The sequence below is a fragment of the Cricetulus griseus genome, chromosome 2, assembly GCF_003668045.3.
Source record: "Cricetulus griseus strain 17A/GY chromosome 2, alternate assembly CriGri-PICRH-1.0, whole genome shotgun sequence".
Taxonomy (NCBI): Eukaryota; Metazoa; Chordata; class Mammalia; order Rodentia; family Cricetidae; genus Cricetulus; species Cricetulus griseus.
Window position 1 is genome coordinate 382,665,136 of NC_048595.1, and position 18,532 is coordinate 382,683,667.

The 18,532-nt window shown below is 48.1% G+C and overlaps 1 protein-coding gene across 1 annotated transcript; it reads left to right on the forward strand.

Annotated features, from left to right (window-relative positions):
• Nucleotides 1-170: 170 nt before the first annotated feature.
• Nucleotides 171-17,024, forward strand: Gtse1 (G2 and S-phase expressed 1). The gene is made up of 12 exons (XM_035438814.1): nucleotides 171-332; nucleotides 539-628; nucleotides 2,318-2,375; nucleotides 2,483-3,110; nucleotides 4,857-5,012; nucleotides 6,834-6,960; nucleotides 8,158-8,535; nucleotides 12,178-12,241; nucleotides 13,980-14,216; nucleotides 15,360-15,570; nucleotides 15,965-16,180; nucleotides 16,613-17,024. Exons 2-12 carry the CDS (start codon nucleotides 547-549, stop codon nucleotides 16,694-16,696), a joined length of 2,241 nt encoding a protein of 746 aa, XP_035294705.1. The 5' UTR covers nucleotides 171-332; nucleotides 539-546; the 3' UTR covers nucleotides 16,697-17,024.
• The last annotated feature ends 1,508 nt before the right edge of the window (nucleotides 17,025-18,532 follow it).

An 18,532-nucleotide genomic window follows, 5' to 3' on the forward strand; every position in this document is an offset into this window, starting at 1 on the left:
ACCCTACCCTCACCGCCCCAGCCTCGTAGCTAGCACAGCCACAGGCGGAACTCAAGTACGGTCCGGGTGTGTCCTGGGGAGGAGACTCACGCACACTTCCGGTGGGAGTATCCGGCGCTGAGCAGAGCCAATCCGGGACATAGAGTCCCTGTGAGTGCGCATTAGTCGCGCACATCAGCACTCTGACTACAATTCCCAAGGTGCATCGAGAGCATCTCCCTGTTCAAACCGGCCAATCGGCGGCCGGCAAAGGCCGGCGCCGCATTTAAATCCGTGGCTGAATACCAGCTGGGTTTTCGGCTCTCCAAGTGAAAGGCTAATTATTCCGAGAGGTAAGGAGCGGTCCTGGGGTGGGAGAGAGTGGGGAACCCAGTCTCATGCCACAGAGACGGAGGGGAATGGGCTCCCGGGCCTGCTCTGTAGCTCAGAGCCGGGAATCCGTTACCCCGCCTCGGGCGCACTGTCTCTGGGAGACAGGGAGCAAGCTGGGACTTGCCTCTGACATGCTCTCACCCTCTGGTCCCCCTGCTTCCTGCAGTGAACTTTATGGAAGGAGGAGACGGCTGCGACGTGCCTTCATCCATCCAGGCGAGAGGGGTGAAGATGGATACTGGTAGTAAGAAGGAAGGTAGGTCATTTCTGTTCCTGCGACTGTTCCAGGACTGTATTCCTAATCACTCCAAATAGTATAGAGGAAGACCACGAGTCTGGCTTGGTAAGCTAATGAATTTAACTGGAGTTAATTACAAGGACATTAGCAACTTAAAGCTACACCACCAAAGAAGAGGCTCACCCCTCCCCCAGCAATCGTAAACCATTTACATATCATCCGAGGGCTCTCTCCTCACTTCCAGAAGGGCATTCCTGGGCTCAATCTTGTGAGAGTCTCCAGTGGGCAATCACAGTTGTTGTGATAGCAAAATGGCAACAGCTTCCTTATGCACAGAAGACAGAGTACACACCACCCCTTCCTCTTTCTTTTTCATGCCTTCTTTTCTCCTCCTCCTCCACCTTCCTTTCTTTTTTCTTTTCTTTTTTTTTTTTTTTGGAGATAGAATCTCACTTTGTAGCCTGGAACTCACTATATATATAGTTCAAAGCCTGTCTGGCTTTGAACACAGAGATCAGATTCTTTCTTTGAAAAGAAATCCTTGCTGGGTGGTGGTAGTGCACGCCCACTGGGGAGGCAGAGGCAGGCGGATCTTTGAGTTCGAGGCCAGCCTGGTCTATAGAGAAACCCTGTTTCACGAGAGAGAGAGATTGAAAAAAAGTCTTTATATTTATTAATTTTTGGAGGAGGGTACCATGGTGCACATGCCCCTGTGGAGGTTCAGAAAACCACTTGCACAAAAGAACTTTCCTTTTGTCTTGTGAGTCCCAGGGCTTTGAACTCAAGCCATCAGACTCGATGGACAGTAACTTTGCTCCCTGAGTCGTGGAGGGCAGGTTTACAATTGTTTCTTCCTTTTAGGGCTGATCACTGAGTCTCTGTGTCCTATCAGGTTTTATACCCTCTTCACTGTGACCCCTATGGGCCTGCTTCATACAATAACTGATGCCCACTACAAGAAACTTCCCCCTACCATGGCTAGCAGCACAGTAATCTATGGGCTTAAACATAAATGTTTAGGAGACAACTTACCTGGCACATCATGTCCGTTTAGCAAAACCACAGCAGCAGAGTCCCCACTGGAGCCTTATGTTGGCTCTCAGCTATAGGTTTTTGTTTTGATTTATAGTACCACACATAGGTTCCCTGTAGTAGAGCAGATCTTAAATACAATTGGGAAGTTGCTGGTCTGTTAGAGGGAGCCAAACAAATAAATATTTGGGCCAACCAAGGCTATGCTAGGAATATGGACTTGATGGAGGGCATAGTGACCCAGGAAGGGATCCAAGGAGCAGCTACTTACTGAGTCTCTACTGTGAATTTGACTCACCCTTGAACTCATTGTTGACGGATGGATAGGTGTCTCATAATTTAAATCTGGGGGTCTTTAGAAAATGTCCTGTGCCCAAAGGTGGCCTAGGCCTCTTGGAAACCCTTAGAACTATGTATGCATATGTATAGATTCTACACAAAAGCAAGGTTCTGTGCTTTTGGGTTGGGTCAGCACACTCAGAATGGCTCCTGGAACTTGAGAGAGAAAATGGAAACTAAGATAGACGTGAATTCCCCATGAATTAATCAAAGCAATAATTTATTTCTTTTCTCAAAGTGAAACTATAGCAACTATGAAACCAACAGGCACTGGCAATGTTTCCCTTTTGTATCCTAGCCCTAAAATAACAGTGGACTTTTCCTTCCACCTCCTAGACATTCTTCTTTTGGAAGATGAAAAATTTGACTTCGATCTTTCCTTGTCTTCTTCAAGGTAAACAAATGCATTTTCTTCCCTTCCTCAGGCAGACACATTCATTAAAGCCCTTCATCTGGATGCCAGTGTGACTCATCACTGATAATCCTTTTCTTTAAATACAGTGCAAATGAAGATGATGAAGTCTTTTTTGGACCTGTTGGACATAAAGAAAGATGCATTGCTGCCAGCTTGGACTTAAGCGGTCCAGTTCCTGGGCAGACTTTTACCCCAGCCTCTGGCAGCCCTTGTACCTGGAGTCCTCTCACCGGGGAGAAGTTTGTAGAGGTGTACAAAGAAGCCCACTTACTGGCCTTACAGATAGAAAGTCACAGCCGAAGAGAGGTGGCCCAGGCTGCCAAACCCCAAAATCCTGTGAACCAGGGCATGGAAAGATTTGTGCAGGACTCACAGTTAAAAATCAGCCTCTTTGAAAAAGAACAGAAGAGGGAGAAAAGCCCCATGTCACTTAAAAGAGAGACATTCTGCCTGCCATCTTCAGGGGGACAGCCTCTCTTGGGGGAGCCCCAGCCGCTGACTTCTCCAGCCATGCTTAGTTCCCCTATCCCAACTGGCCCTGTTCAGACCCAGAGCAACCAGGCTCTGCCCTGCTCCTCTCAGTCACTGCCAGGGGAGTCAAGGACCTCTCAACCTCCAAATCAGGCTGGGCCACAGAGGAGGACCACCAGCAAGCTACAGCCACCCCGAGCTTTGCCGGTGAGAGGAAGACATCTTCACCTGGCCACAGAGAAGGTAAACAAAGCACATGGCAACAGCCTGGGGGACACAACCCCCCTGCCTCTTCTCAGCTCATGCCCTGCCATAGAAGCACTCATGGGAGGGTCTACTGTTCTAAGGACTGGACAGCCCAGGAGTAGTGCCAGGATGTGAACAATGAAGGGAAGAGTGATGGGGAGCTGCCCAGCGTGGGCCCCTTTGATGAACACTCTCTGCCAAGTTGGGCTCTAGTTCTCTGTGGCTTTGACTATATGCTTCTCTCTCTCCAGGGATTGCGTGAGTGAGCTGTCAGGGAAGTGGTACTTGAATGTTTGCAGTTGACCAGCTGTGGAAAACTCAGGGTCCTGGAGGCTCAGTTGGGGTAGGCAGAAGGGCTGATGGCAGATAGCTTTCTTCCAGGTTTCCTTGCTCTGTTCTTGCTCAGGAGAGGAGGCTCCTGAGAAGAGATGAGGGGTCGAGGTGTGCTAGGGGGTGGCATTTTGCTAGGGTGGCATTTGTCATGATGTCCTGTACCAGCTCTAAGGTATAGAGGGTTGCAGTAAAAGGAATGGCTCTGTGAGGTTGCAGAAGGGTGAAGCCCTACACACTTCTTTCCCCATCTGTAAGCCCTCCCCTGATGATATCTGCTCCCCCAGAGACCAGGATGCTCTGGGTGGGATCTACTAGTAGTACACATGGACATAGCGCAGGATTTGTGTGTGGTCATGCATGGCAGTGGGGCAGGGCTGGTGTCACAGCACATGCAGGATACCAGGCATGTGGCCCACATCAGCTCAACACAGGTATTCACAGCAATAGCAGCATTCATGACTGCCAGCAAATTGAGCCAACCAGATGTCTATTAACTGATGAACAGATAAAATGGCGGCACATCCAAATAATGGGATAGTTTTTTAGTAAAAAGTGAGGTATCACAGTATGTCTTCAAGGCAGTGAGCTTTATGCTCATGAAGTGCTAAAGGGAGGCATTACTGTTACACTGAAGCTGTGCTTTCCTGACACCCTTGCTGCTTATGTGCACATAGAACAGCTCCCTGATGCCCTTGTCCCTGATCTATCAGGAATTTGCTCTTTGACTTACAGGCCTGAGTCTGGCTTTCAGCAGTTAACCAGAAAGCTTCACTGTGTGTGGCTGAGCCGTTACTATGGTAGAGGGTGACCATACAGTGAACAAACCTTTCCACATAGCATGTAGGATGTGTGTGTGTGACTGAGCCAGCTTCCTCACTGGGGCTCTTGTTTGTCTGTTTTGGACACAGGGTCTCATTATGTAGCTCTGGCTGGCCTTGTTGAACTTAGAGATCCACATGCCTCAGCCTCTGAGTGCTGGGATTGAAGGCATGCACCACCATACTGGGTTCCCTCACTGATGCTTTTTTTTTTTTTTTTTTTTTCTGAGACAGGGTTTCTCTGTGGCTTTGGAGGCTGTCCTGGAACTAGCTCTTGTAGACCAGGCTGGTCTTGAACTCAGAGATCCACCTGCCTCTGCCTCCCAAGTGCTAGGATTAAAGGCATGCACCACCACCGCCCGGTTCTCACTGACACTCTTAAGTGAGGGCCTGACAGAGAAGCCTTTGGGAGATCTTCCTGCAAGCTGCCTGTCCCCATCTGACATGGCTTTAGTGGAGAAGCCAAGTCTCATCCTGTGCTGTTTTCCCTCACACTAGTGGAAGAGTTAAGAGGCAGGGTTTGGGAGAAGTGGCACCAGCTCTGGGCCTTGTTAGACCATGTAGTCCTAACCTTTCAAATTAACATTTCCAGCTCAAAAAAGAGGCACCAGCTAGTCTTCAGAGGACGAAACTGCTGAATGAAAAGGGATCTCAAAGTGATGTGCCCCTGAACAAACCCAGCACTGTTACAGATGCTGCCAGTAGAGGGAGCCGTCTAAGCAAGCGATCCCTCCCTGTTCCTAGCAAGGTGAGTTGACTGGAGCCACAGGGCTGCTGCTTGTCCTCCATGGGAACAAGGTGCCAGTTTTGTGTATTTTGATTAGGATTAAGTTGGTGGGATGATAGTTTGTTTGATGAGTGCTTGTGCGGACATAACTTAGATCCCTGGGACTCACGTCTAAAAAGCCTTGTGTGATGGTGTGTGCTTGTAATCTCAGCACGGGGAAGGCAGAGATAGATGGAGCCCTGGGGCTTGCTTGCTGGTCAGTCAGCTTAGCCTGCTTGGTGAGGGCCAGGCCAGCAAGAGGCCCTGTCTTTAAAAGAAAATGGTGTCTGGGCCTAGCAGTGGTGCATGCCTTTAGTTCTAGTACTTGGAGACAGAGGCAGGTGAATCTCTAGCTGATCTGCAGAGTGGGTTCTAGGCCAACTAGGGCTAATCAGAGAGACCCTGTATCCAAAATAAATAAGAGTGGAGTTGTCATCTGGTCTTAATGTGCATATGCGCGCGCACACACACACACACACACACACACACATACCAGTAAAAGAACGTGGCTGGGTTGCAAAGAAGAGAGGCCTGGCAGTGTCCTTTGAACCTGCTTTGTCACTTGGGCTGTGTGGGTTGATAAGAGCCTAGTGCTTGCTGGGCGGTGGTGGCGCACGCCTTTAATCCCAACACTCAGGAGGCAGAGGCAGGTGGATCTCTGTGAGTTCGAGACCAGCCTGGTCTATAAGAGCGAGTTCCAGGACAGCCTCCTAAGTCACAGGGAAACCCTGTCTCAAAAAACCAAAAAAAAAAAAAAAAAAAAAAGCCTAGTGCTTGGTTCCCAACAACTGGTTCTCACTGATCACTCATAGCTTCTGTGGGAGACGTGGTGATGTGTTTTGTAGTCTGAGCTCACATAGAGGTTGTCACCTTTCTGGTACTCTGAGCTACTTATTAGAAGTCATTTATTAAAGTTGCCAAAAGCTACTCCTACAGCAGCTGATTTGGGGTCTAGTTGAGCTCCACAATCTTGACTGCTGCTAGCTCTCCTGCTCATTCCTCTAGCAGAGGCTTGGGCATTACATTTAGACACAGTTGGCTTTCCAGGCCTCTGGGCTCTTCATCTGTGGATTCATCCAGTCAGATTGAAACTATTCAAAAGAGAAGTTGCCTTTGTCCTAAGCAAACATTGCTTTTCCTTGTCAGTGTTGCCTGAATAACTGTGATGCCTTCCACGGTCTTACGTTAAAATCAGTCATCCAGAGGGTGGATGTGTATAGGTTCCATGCAACTGTCACAGTGTTATGATTGGAGGACCTATGTAGGTTACTATTCAGGGTCCACAAGGCAATGCTCTGCGGAGACTGAGGGATAACTCTGTTATTTAACTCTTTTCTATAGAGGTAATTATTACTGAAGATTATTTCTTTGTAAGATGTTTAAATTGTATTTTATGTGTATGAGTGTTTTGCCTGCGTGTATGTCTATGTACCATGTGTGTTCCCAGTACCCAAAGAGATCAGAAGAGGATGCCAGATCCCCTGAAACTGGAGTGATGGATGGTTGTGAGCCATCACGTGGGTGCTGAGAATTGAATCCAGGTCCTCTGCATGCAACAGCAACAAGTGTGCTTACCTGCTGAACCATCACTCTAGTCTCACTAAAGATTCTTTTTCTTTTTTTTATTACTTTTTATTTGAATTAGAAAGATTATTTTACATGTCAATCCCAGTTTCCTCCCCCTCCCGTCCTCCCCTACCCACCCAGATTATTTTTCAATCCTACTTTTGCAGAGTTAAGATGTGTATATAGGTAACAAAATCCTTGCTAACTTTTTTTTTTTTTTTTGAACTTTTTTCTCAGTTGGGGCTAAAGAAGACCCTGTTGAAGCCACCTGCCTATACTGATAGTCTCACAAGGAGATCCTCTGCCTCAGGGTCTGCTTCAAACCTCATATCTAGTGCATGTGTGTCTCCAGGAGCAGGCAGAGGTGAGCAGATCAACTAGTCAGGTGAACACTGAAGCACCATATGTTTTGACCCCCACCCCCCATCCCAGGATGCTGTGGAATTACAGCTCAGGGCTGAGGGCTGGGCAGGAAGAGACTCATTGTCCCTCTGCCCCTGAAGACTTTCTCCAGTAAGGAGATGATGTTTTTTTCAGTTGGAGGCACATAAACTCATGATGTGCCAAGAAGAGATGGATTCTTATACTAGCCATGTATCCAGAGCACAGGTGCTAGCTAAGTCAGGCCAGCCCAGCCTGGGTCATCTGGAACATGTGCCATAGGTTCAGCCTGCCTAGACAAGGCTGCCATCTAGTGAGGAAGTGGTGAAGGGGCCAGGGAATGCATCTGTCTCTGGAATTTGCCTGTGGATTCTGGCCTTGTCCATTGTTACCAGTGTGATGAGGGTTTGTCACAAATGTGAGAAATCACAAATGTGAGTTCTAGAATCAGCCTGATCTAGAGTCCTGACCGATACTCGGTGGTTAAAGGTGTCCTTGCCTTTAAATCAAGTAATATTGTTGACCTATGGGTCTGGAAGTGTTCATTGGCCCTTCTGTGGCACACGAGTCCATGGTCAGGAAAGCTCTGCCGCCCAGGTCTTCTGAGGTGGGTCTTGTGCCACTGATTTAGGACTTTGACATTATGTGCTGTATAAGTAGAGTCATGGGGTCAGATGAGATTGTGGGCTAACACATAGTATAGACCTGGCTACAGCATAGTTCCCTAAAGGTTTTCTTTGATCCTTCACTGTGTTAACTCACACAGTGGGTCCATTCCTAGTTGAGCCGATGTTACCCTTGTTATCCACTGCTCTGTTTCCAAACCTCCTTGTCTTAAGTTTCCCTCCTGGAGTTCCTATCAACTGTGAGGATGGGGCAGGACATGTAACTAGACTGTCCACTTTCTATGCTCAACAAGGAAGTGAAAAAAGGAGAGCTTAACCTTGCAAATGCACACACACATTTTAGTAACTGCTGAGCATCAGCTGGCACCCAGCTCAGGTTCAGATGTCCTGCTGGTCCTGACTTTGATGATGACCTAATGGGCATCCATGTGTTGTCTGTGTCTGATGTTAGGTAGATAGTTTAGAGGTGTCATACTGTGTGTGTGTTGGTATGCTAAAGTGTTTGGAAACAGTGTGGTGCTTGAATAACCAGCCTTAATTACCTCCTTTTGCAGCAAACTCCAGTGATCTTTCAAATATTCCTACTAGTGGCTCTCGGCCTCTGTCAAACACCAGCAAATTGGGCAAAGTAGGCCCTGCCCCTCTGCATCAGGCTTTGAAAACAGCCCCTACCAGGGCATCTTGCAGACAAACCAGAAGGGCTGGTGCTGCTCAGACAATGGCAGAGCAGCCCAAGGCCTCCAACCTGACTCCTCTCGGCCAACAACCCCAGACTCCAGAACAAAGAGGACCAAGGCTGGACCCTGACACCCTGACATCTTCTCAGTTGAATAAAACTGGCAGCATAAAACGGCGGGACTCCTATCTAAACTGCAAGACAGAGGCTGTGTCTACCACTACAGACCCATTTAAAGTCCCCCAGTTTTCAGTTGGTAAGTCCTATATATGTTTGGTGGTCTAAGATTTTGGGAGGTTACCAGTGTGGCTAGTGCTGTTTTCACTTTAGCTCTGACATTCTGTCTAAGGCGTATTCTGCTGCCCACTTGCTGTGTTCATTCTTGTGTGTGAGCCATAGCTCCTGGGCTACCTTATCTCTTGGGAATGTGAGTGTCGTCTTCTCTAGACTTTCCCGTTGTCTGGGCAAAGGCATCTTTAGGGGGTCTCTGAGAAAATTGAGATAATGGCTAAGTCCTGGGAAGACCAGCGGTAACCTTTGTTGATATATAAGACCTATCAAGTTTTAGGACCTCTTCCTATCAAACCTGATCCATATCAACCCCAAAGGAATCCACAGCCTCTCGTTTCCTGTGGCAACAAAAGCAAAACATCTCCAAAGCAATGCATTTTTTTGAGTTCCCTTTTTTTTATTTGAACTAGAAACAAGATTGTTTTACATGTCAATCCCAGTTCCCTCTCCCTCCCCTCCTCTCTTACAACCCCCCCCCCCAACGAAAACCCTACCTATCACATATCCTTTCTGCTCCCCCTGGATGGTGAGGCCTTCCAAAGGGTCTCATCAGAGTCTATCGTGTCCTTTGGGATAGGGCCTAGGCCCACCCCCGTGTGTCTTGGCTCAGGGAGTATTTCTCTATGTGGAATGGGCTCCCAAAGTCCACACCTATGCTAGGGATAAATACTGAATTTCTACAGGAGGTCCTGTAGATTTCCAAGGTTTCCTCACTGAAACCCATGTTCCTGGGGTCTGGATCAGTCCCATGCTGGTATTCCAGCTATAAGTCTGAGGACCAAGAGCTCCCCGATGTTCAGGTCAGCTGTTTCTGTGGTCTGGACCCCTTTGCTCATCACTCGTCCTTCTCTACAACTGGATTCCAGTTCAGTTCAGTGATTAGTTGTGGTTGTCGGCTTCTACTTCCACCAGCTGCTGGATGAGGACTATCAGGTGGCATATAAGTCAGTCATCAATCTCATTATCAGGGGAGGGCATTTAAGGTAGCCTCTCCTCTGTTGCTTAGATTGTTAGCTGGTGTCATCTTTGTAGATCTCCAGACATTTCCCTAGTGCCTGATTTCTCTGTAAACCTATAATGTCTCCCTCTATTATGGTATCTCCATTTTTGTTTTCTTCAATTCTTCCCCTGACTCAACCTTTCTGCTCACTCATGTCCTCCTCACCCCTCTTCTTCTCCCCTTCTCATTCTCCTAGCGTGCCCCCCCCACCCCCGTTCCCTTTTAAAGTTAAGGCATTCTTAAATATCTAGGCTGGTTTATTTCGGCAGTCCCTCTTTTAATCCCGCTGTTGTTTGCTTATCAGCAATCAAAAACTTCAAGGTCAATATAGCAACACACAGGATCCAGACTCCCTGGGATTCCTATCAACATACTTTTTTATTTAGGGGACCAGTTTTTTTTTTGGGTTGGGCTTTATATGCAAGTCTAGACCTCTGCAGTCTGTGTAGGCCAACTACAAAAAGCAGAAAGAAGCTTTTCTTTAAATTTTCTGTAACTTACCCAAGCTATGGACATTGTAACTTTTTTTTAGAGGCCCTTTTTAAGTCTTATTTTTTCTTTCTTTTTTGTAGCCTATTTTTAACTGTGACCTCTTTTTTTTTTTGTTAGAGTCTCTGCTGCTTATCCTTTTGCCAGAAGATCTATCAGATTTGTCTGTGTTGCCTGAGCCTGCTTTGTTGCTGCATGAGCTGCGACCAGAGCAGTAGTGTCTTACTGCTAGCCATCTCTCCAGTGTCGGGAGCCTCAGAAGGTAATGTGTAGACATGTAGCAGGCCCTCTTTGCATGCCTTGGTTGCAAAAGAACACAAGCCTAGGACCTGGTTATTCCTGTTTTGGTTATAAAATAACTCCCTCCTTGGACAGTTTGTGTCAAGCAATTAAAAAAAACCTACTGGGGTGGAGGATGGTTGCTGCATGGCTTTTCCATGGCAGAGTTGCTTGCCATAACCCAAAGGCTCCAACCTCACCTTGTCTGCCCTGCCTGGCTGCAGGCACATAGCAAAGCTAATCTGAAAAAAGAAACTTTAAAGCAAAACAAAACAAAAGCCTTTGAAATGTTTAAGGTAGGTTAAAAACAAACAAGCAAAAAAACCAATGCTCTTTTTGAGAACAAAGGTTGACTTCCTATTCCTAAGGCTGCTACCAGCCAGTTGTGGAAAGGCAACATGGTAAATACATTGGCCAAAAAAGGTTGATCCAGACACTCCCAAAAAAACAAAAAAGGCAAGTGAGGCTCTCATCTGGGTTGTGTTGGACTTTGCTTAGTGGCCGAGTGAGGCCACATTGAATTCTAGACTCTGGCTTGATACTTGTCAAATACCATGCTAAGGCAATCCACTCTGGAGACACTTGGCTAAGTTACATATATGGCTGTGACTGGGAGAACACCTCCTCAGGATGAGCAGCAGACTATCTATTTGAGACAGGAAGCAGTGCATGGATAACCCTACTTTTTTTAGCCTCCATACTGCTAGCAGTTTTAAGACCCTAGCTGAGGGCATAGATTCTTTCTCAGTGTGCCAAGAGAGGGGAACCAGCAGGTGAGTGGGGCAGTGTTTTGTGTCATCCATAGGGAGTGGTTCCAGGCAGCTGAGCAATGAGGCTTCAAGCAGGACTGGCAGTGACCTTCTTAGTGTCTCACATAAGGAGTGTGTAGAGGCCCCTCAGAGCCAGCTCAGCCCTAATGTGAGTAGCCTCCTTTCTTTTTTCTCCTTTGCTCCCAGAGCCCTAATGTGGCCTTAACCCTCATCAGAACAGCTGATGTATTTCTTGCAGGTGTTAGGCCAGCCTAAGACAGGGGTAAGGCAGGAACTAGTTTATTACCACATTTTTAAAATTAAGGCTGGATAATGGTCTTATAAGGGTGAAGGAAAAGGCTCCAGCCCAAACATGTATAGAAAAAAAAAATCTGCATTCTTTAATATTGTACTTTTAATTTAATTTAAACTGGAATATTTAATTTTAAACAAATTTAAGTTTCAGTCAGTCTTTGATATGACCAACCAAAATAAAACTGTAGAGAGGTCCCTTCAAGCCAACAAAGGAGGGGCAGACAGCCACACAGGTGGAACTTATATGACGTGGTGACCCACCCTCACCTTCCAGCATGCCTGCGAATAAACAGTTCTTTAAAATTTTTCTATGGGTAAGCCCCAGTGGAGGCAGAGTTGTGCTTTGCCAGAACTTGAGTGTGGTGAATCCAAGTTTGTGTCTCCTCAGGCTCAGTGGTCAGTGGGGACCCAGGTAATCACTGGAAGAGAACTTCTCCGGTGGCACAGTTGCCTGGGAACTTGTCAAATACCAGCAGGTCCACTGGCTGACCTCACTTGTAGGGCAGTGACCCAGTGAGCAGGGGCCAAGGGACTCAAGCACAGGCTGACTCTTGATACCACAAACCCTGGCATGTGTGAGCCCTGACACACAGGGAGGAATGTTGTTGGGGTGTGAAGGTACGAGGCTCTCCAGGTCCAGCAAGAGCCTGATGGGGGTCTAGAGGCCTTGTCTGCCCTTCTGTTGCTTTACAAGGCAGTGGGAAGGGCACATGCAGGGCCCAGGTGATAAGGCAAGTCAGCTTTCCCTGGCTTCTTCTGCCCAGCTCTCTTTTAGGTTTCACTATTTGTACCCCTGCTCTGCAGACACATCAGCTGCAGCCCAGGACACCAGCTAGCAGGTAGCCAACAGATGTTTGCCTCCTTTCTTACCTCTTGAGAATCTTTGATGTGTCTGCCGCCTGGGCTGCAGGTCAAGCTTCTGAGGTGAAGTTTCTGTCACACTGTGTGCATGATAATGAAAATCCCAGCTGGGGGCAGGCCAGGCCAAGTCACAGAACCCCTTCAGCACTGCTTTAGGTGCTATGCCCAGACCCCCCCCAAGGCTTCTGACTGAGGTGTCAGGGATGGTGATAGGGACAAAGAAGCAGAGTCCAGCATCCACATATTTCAGAAGTTCCCCAAATCACTGTTTGTGCACAGTTGGGGACCATGGGATGGTGCAGTTGACTCAGAGTTGGGTTTCAGTCCTGGTCTGTGACCCAGTACAAGTCTAAATGCCCTGAATGTGTTTCCTCATCTGTCCCTTGGATGCTCTCTGGCCCAACAGGGCAGTTACAAGGAACACTGAGAACAAGTCCACGAATGTGCAGTGCCTGGGATCTACAGGAACCCAAATGGCATTCTGCCCTGCTCCTGATCCAGTGGGGCATCAGCCAGTCTTGGCCAGTTTTAAGCTTTCTGCCTCAGGGTGACTATGGAAGAAGTGTTCGTCTTGTTTGGAGCTATCAAGTGCCTTCCACAGGCAGTGTAACTCCAGTCAGTAGCTGCTTCCCTTCTGCATCCATGGCAGCTTGATCCTGGGCGTCTTCACTCAGCCAGCAGTGAAATGCAAGATGAGTGAGGCAGCCCTTTGGCAGCAGATGGGAGCTTGATCTGAGAGCACCCCTCATGCCTGAATGTGCTCTGTGTAGAGAGCCCATCTTTCAGCTCATGGTTTACTTCCAGACTCTTTGCAGAGAAGAGTTGGAAGGTGACTTCCTATCTCTAATTTGCAGTAGAAAGTAGGTCCTTGTGCTTCCAGTCTTCTCATTGTAACATACCAACATGGTTTTTGTTTAGTTATGAGTCAGAGTGTGTGTGGGGGTTTCTGTATAGACTGGGCTAACCTCAAACTCAATCTTCCTGCCTCCTTCCCTGCTGTTATTATTGGCTTGTGCCATTATGCTGAGCATCTGGGGATTTAAACAGGGGTGTGTGGCATCTACAGATGGAGTGTCTGTGGGTCCATTGCTTGACTCATCATGTCTTCACATGGTGTCGGGAGCCTTCTTTATAATGGCATTAATCCTATTGATTGGGGCTCTGCCTTCTGACTTAATCACCTCCCAGAAGACCTGTCTCCTATGTCATCATCCTGGGGCTAAGTTTCAACATATGAATTTGGGGGATGGAAACATTTAGTCCATAGCCTCTGGTTTAAGAACAACAAAGTAACATTTGGAACAGATGGTGGTTAAGGCATGGGAACTGCCAGGAAGCACTGTTCCCTGACTCAGTTCTCACCTTTGATGGGGATCTTAAACCTGGGTATGGCTGGGCAAGTGGTGAAAACCACCATGTTTACCTGCCGGAGTGATGGGAGCCCAGATGTCTTTTTAGAGAAAATCTCCTGGAATGAGTATCTCCTTAAGTCCCTCTGACTCTTCCATGGATGGCACCATAAAGGCAGCCATGTTCAAAGATGTAGTTACCTGTGGGGCAGGGTGGAGGCATTGTTTGCAGAGGAACCTGGAACTCATCCAAGGTCTCCTGGGGGCTGCCACCTTGAGTCCTGCCCATGCAGCCCCTTCCCAAGAACAGCCCACTCAGGCTCTATCCAACTTTGGTGTCTGTTTAAGATCTCCATGTCTTCACCAGGGTCCTCAGCAGCACCCCTGTGAGACGCTCATTGGGGCCCACTCAACAAGGGCTGCCCGGCAGTATGAGGACCCCTGTGAGCATGAGACGGATGTCAACACTGCCCACCCCTGCCAGTCGGCGCCTCTCTGGCCTTCCATTAATGGCACCTCAGTCCATGCCCAGGGCTCTGGCATCCCCACTCTGTGTGCCTGCCAGGCGACTTTCTTCTGAGCCCAGAAGAAGATCTACAGTCAGGTAAAAACAAGGGTTGAGTGAGCTTTTGTCTGTAGTTCCCCAGACCTCAGGGGTCCCTGTGCTGGTAAGGTACAGGCAGCAGATAGGAGAAATAGAAAAAGAAGCTCTGTGAAACACAAGATTCTGCTTGCAAATAGGCAGAGGTGTGTGGGGGGAAGCAGAGGTCCTGCATGTGTGCGCATGTGAGAGTCTGTTGTGTCTTATGTGTTTCTTGTGTCATGATGTGTGGTGTGTGTGTGTGTGGTGTGTGTGTGTGTGTGTGTGTGGTGTGTGTGTGTGTGTGTGTGTGTGTGTGTGTGTGTGTGTGTGTGTGTGTGTAAGCATAATGTGTGTGTGTGTGTGTGTGTGTGTGTGTGTGTGTGTGTGTGTGTGTGTGTGTATTCTGTTTTAGTTTGTGGATATTGCTACTGTTCACCGTTTCCACAGTTCATTTAGCTTTACCGCATCAGGTGCTCAGGGCTATGCTTGGTGCCAGATAGGAGACAAGAAATAGGCTGGACTAGAGGTTGTGCACGGTATACCAGGTGTACCCATTAGTGCCGGGCGTGTGGTAGACAGACTGCCGTGTCAGACCAGAGTGCAGGACCAGGCCTCCTGAGGGAGCAGTGGGAGGGCACTCCAGCAGCAGGCGATTGGCTCACCTAGGCCTGGAGGGGGCTAACCACAGCCTGTGGGCAGAGGTGGAACCCCTCCTATGTAATTTTAGTAGCTTTAAAGAAAAGGACTGATGCTGGCCGGGTGTTGGCACACGCCTTTAATCCCAGCACTTGGGAGGCAGAGGCAGGCGGATCTCTGTGAGTTTGAGGCCAGAGCGAGTGCCAGGACAGGCTCCAAAGCTACACAGGGAAACTCTGTCTCAAAAAAAAAAACAAAAAATAAAAAAATAAATAAATAAAAGAAAAGGACTGGCATGGCACAAGGTGACACTCAACTGATAACATTGGAGAAGTGAAAGGAGCCTTGGAAATCTCTGGGCCTCTTGCACAGAGATCAGGGTCTAACCATTGAGGTTGTCCTTAGAGTTAGGCCACTGGAGCAGGCCTCTGGCCCTGGTCGGGTGCTGCTTCAGCGATCGCTTTCACGCCATAGCTGATGAAAGGTGTGTTAGAAAGATCTTACAGCTTCCCCTACTCTCCTCCCCAGAGTGGAGCCGACCCAGGAGAGCAGGAGCAATGCCAATGGTGGGCAGGGCCAAGGTCAGTCCTCAGATGAGAGCTCTTCTGCTCCATCCTGTGTGCCTCAAGCACTTGACTTTTCTCCAAACAAGAGTGAATCTCCTCCTTCCCATGGCTCCACCACAGAGGCAGCTCAGGGTGAAACAGAGCCTCATGAAGACAACACAAGCCCCACTGAGGTACATGGAGCTGGCTGCAGTTATATGCCATCTGAGGTTCATGGAGAGTCACAGACAGGGACTCACAGTTCCTTTCCTCCTTCACCCTGTGGCTGGGCCTATGGTTTCAGCAGACTCGGGGGGGGGGGGGGGGGGGCTCAGGACTAGGGACTAAAGAAATGTTTGACAAAGGAGTTGGTGGGGGATCAGATGGTGGGAACAGGAGCAGGAACAAGCTGTGGATGGGGAGGGTACACTGCCGAGAGGGGAGTTTACTCCCACTCAGGGTCCACTCCAGCCTTTCCCTTGGGCCCCAGGCTGTGAGTCCTCAGTCATAGGCAAAGCCTGGCTTCCCAGGGTGGTGGCTGGGCACCAATGTGGTACTGGACTTCCCCTCTCTTCACATCCTGCCTAGGGTCTTCTCCTGGACATCAAGCTGGACCAACTCACCATCACTCCTGAAGCAGGAGGCAGAGACCTAGCTGACCGCCCTCTCATAGACTTCAGCAACACCCCTGAGTCCAACATGGCTTTGGGACCCAGCAGCTGGCCCCTGATTGACCTTGTAATGAATACTCCAGACATGGGTAGAAATGATGTGGGGAAACCTCCAAAGGCTGAGCTTGGGCAGGTGAGAAGCTGCAGGGAATTCATGCTGACTTCAGCTCAGGGTGCTATCAGACCTGGGCCCTGCATGGTGCCCTTGGGGCTCACAGCGCTTGTGTCTCGAACTCATGTTGGGCAGACTTGGCTTCTCTATGGTCACCCATTACCATCAGGCATCTTGCTGGACCTGGAGGAGCTCTCAGGGCAGCAGTCACATCCCCAACACCACATGTTCCTCCCTGCTGTGTCAGGGAGTCACACAGTGCTTATGGGTTTGATGGTTATCTAAGAGTCTTAGACACGGTGGTTGAGTCTCCTTGGCCTCGCTGCTGTGCTGAGTTGTTTTTCTGTCCCTGGGCTCCAAGTGGGACTGGATCAGCCACTGGACCTGCTTGTGTCTTTTGTGCAATGGCTTGCCCAGGCAACTGTGTTTACCTTGGTATCTGTTCTCTTCCAGCTGATTGACCTGGGTTCCCCACTGATCCATCTGAGCCCTGAGGCTGACAAAGAAAATGTGGATTCACCACTTCTCAAGTTCTGAGCAAAGCACAACTCTGCCCTTTACTCTGTTTATTTCTGTTGTGGCTTTAGGCCCATAGAAGCAAATTTTGAAAGGAACTGTATTTGATTCGGGGGAGGCTTGTGTCTGGAACGGTGCCCGGGTGGGATTCTCCACTGTGGATATAAGCAATCCACCTGTGTGGCTGTCCTGCTCCCTGCCTTTCCTCTAGGCTTGAACACACCTCTCTAAAAACTTTGTTTTGATTCTTTTGTATGTAAAATAGCAAATGACTGTTTGTAAACTTAAATTTGTTTGAAAAGTTAAATATTCCAGATTTAAATTAAATTATAAAGTACAGTATATTAAAGTATGCTTGATTTTTTTTTTATATACTTGATGTTTGGGCATGGAGCACTGTTTCCATTTCTCCAGACATTATAGGAGACTCATTATCCAGCCTTAATTTTATAAAATGTAGGATAATAAAACTAGTATAAACATCAGTCTCTGACCGCCTGTCATCCAGGCTGGCCTAATAGCCTGCATTATTAATACAGTTAGCTAATTCTGATGTAGTGGTCTAAGGACCACACCTTTCACAGGTGGCTCTGGGTAGCTAAAGTGCAGAGAATAAAGGGAGAAGGAAGGTCTACTTCAACAATATAGGGGCTGAGCCTGCAGCTCTCTTCCCTGGGGCACTTCTGAGAACACACCAACCAGATTATGTGAGACACTGGGAAGAAGGTCACTGGAAAGCCAGTCCGGTGCTTGAAGCCTCACTTGCTAAAGAAAGACTAGCTGCCTGGAAGCCACTAACCTATGGATGACAGCAGAAAGCACCGTGTGGACCCACTCATGTCTCTGCTTCAGGTTGGGACCTCTCGTTGTCCACAGTTGTGAGAAAGAAGTCTGGATGGGTTTCTCATTCTCTGGCTATGTGGTGAATTAAAAGCTGCTAGCTGCAGTATGGTTATGGCATAAACAGTGGCAAAGTGAGGGTTATCACACAGCACTGCTTGTCTGTCCATCTAACATAGATCTTAGGTCTGGCAGGCTGCATTCCCTGAGGGATGGCAGATTCTTCCCCAGTGGGGAGTCCTTGGAATCCTAAGCATTAGCCCTTTACAGTACCCTCACCTTCCCAGATCTAATCCTTCCACATGGGAAAAAGGAGGTGTGGTATTGACTTCGTTAAGCAAGTATTGGGTTTGCAGAAGGGGCTGGGCTGCATTTCCCTTGGGGTACAGTGGGTTGTTTGGTGGGGAAAACCCATTAACCCATGATAATAACTGCGCTACCCTGGTGGTGTCCACTCAGTGTCTGTACTTAGCCCTTAGCTCTGGCTCATGTGTGCCTATCCCTTATGTAGCAGGGCTGTGCTCTCTCTACCAGGGCAGTTGATGTTTGGCAGTCTGTGTTACGATCCCTCTGCTTTCCCCTCTGACGATACTCAGAGGCAGCTTTCTCCTAAGTCTTGCTGGCTGTCCGAAGGGTCAGCTCTGTGACACTGGTTAGAGACTTGGGCTGAGGGGCTGTCGTGAAGTACACAGGCTGATAACTAAACCTTCACCCAGATGGCAGAAGCCTCACTTTGATTTTTTTTACTATTTTTGTGGGGCAGTGTTTCTGAGATCCACATGCTTTTGTGTTGTTGCCACATAGTACTTTACCATGTTGCCTTTGCCACAACTGGTCTGTGGTGTATCACACTTTTAGAGCTATAGGTTAGCTAAATACCACATGTTTAATCAAAAAGATTGCTAGTTGGTTTTTTTGTTTTGTTTTGTTTTTAAACACTGACCAAAAAAGCAGCTTTGGGAGGTAAGGTTTTTTGTTTTGTTTTGTTTTTAAAGATTTATTTTTTTACTATGTATA

Bases quoted from the DNA above. Each gene is read 5' to 3' on its own strand.
- Gtse1 (XM_035438814.1), top strand. From the start codon at position 547: ATGGAAGGAGGAGACGGCTGCGACGTGCCTTCATCCATCCAGGCGAGA. The intron at 5,013-6,833 runs GTGAGTTGACTG...CTTTTTTCTCAG, and splicing joins CCCTCCCTGTTCCTAGCAAG to TTGGGGCTAAAGAAGACCCT. The intron at 16,181-16,612 runs GTGAGAAGCTGC...GTTCTCTTCCAG, and splicing joins CAAAGGCTGAGCTTGGGCAG to CTGATTGACCTGGGTTCCCC.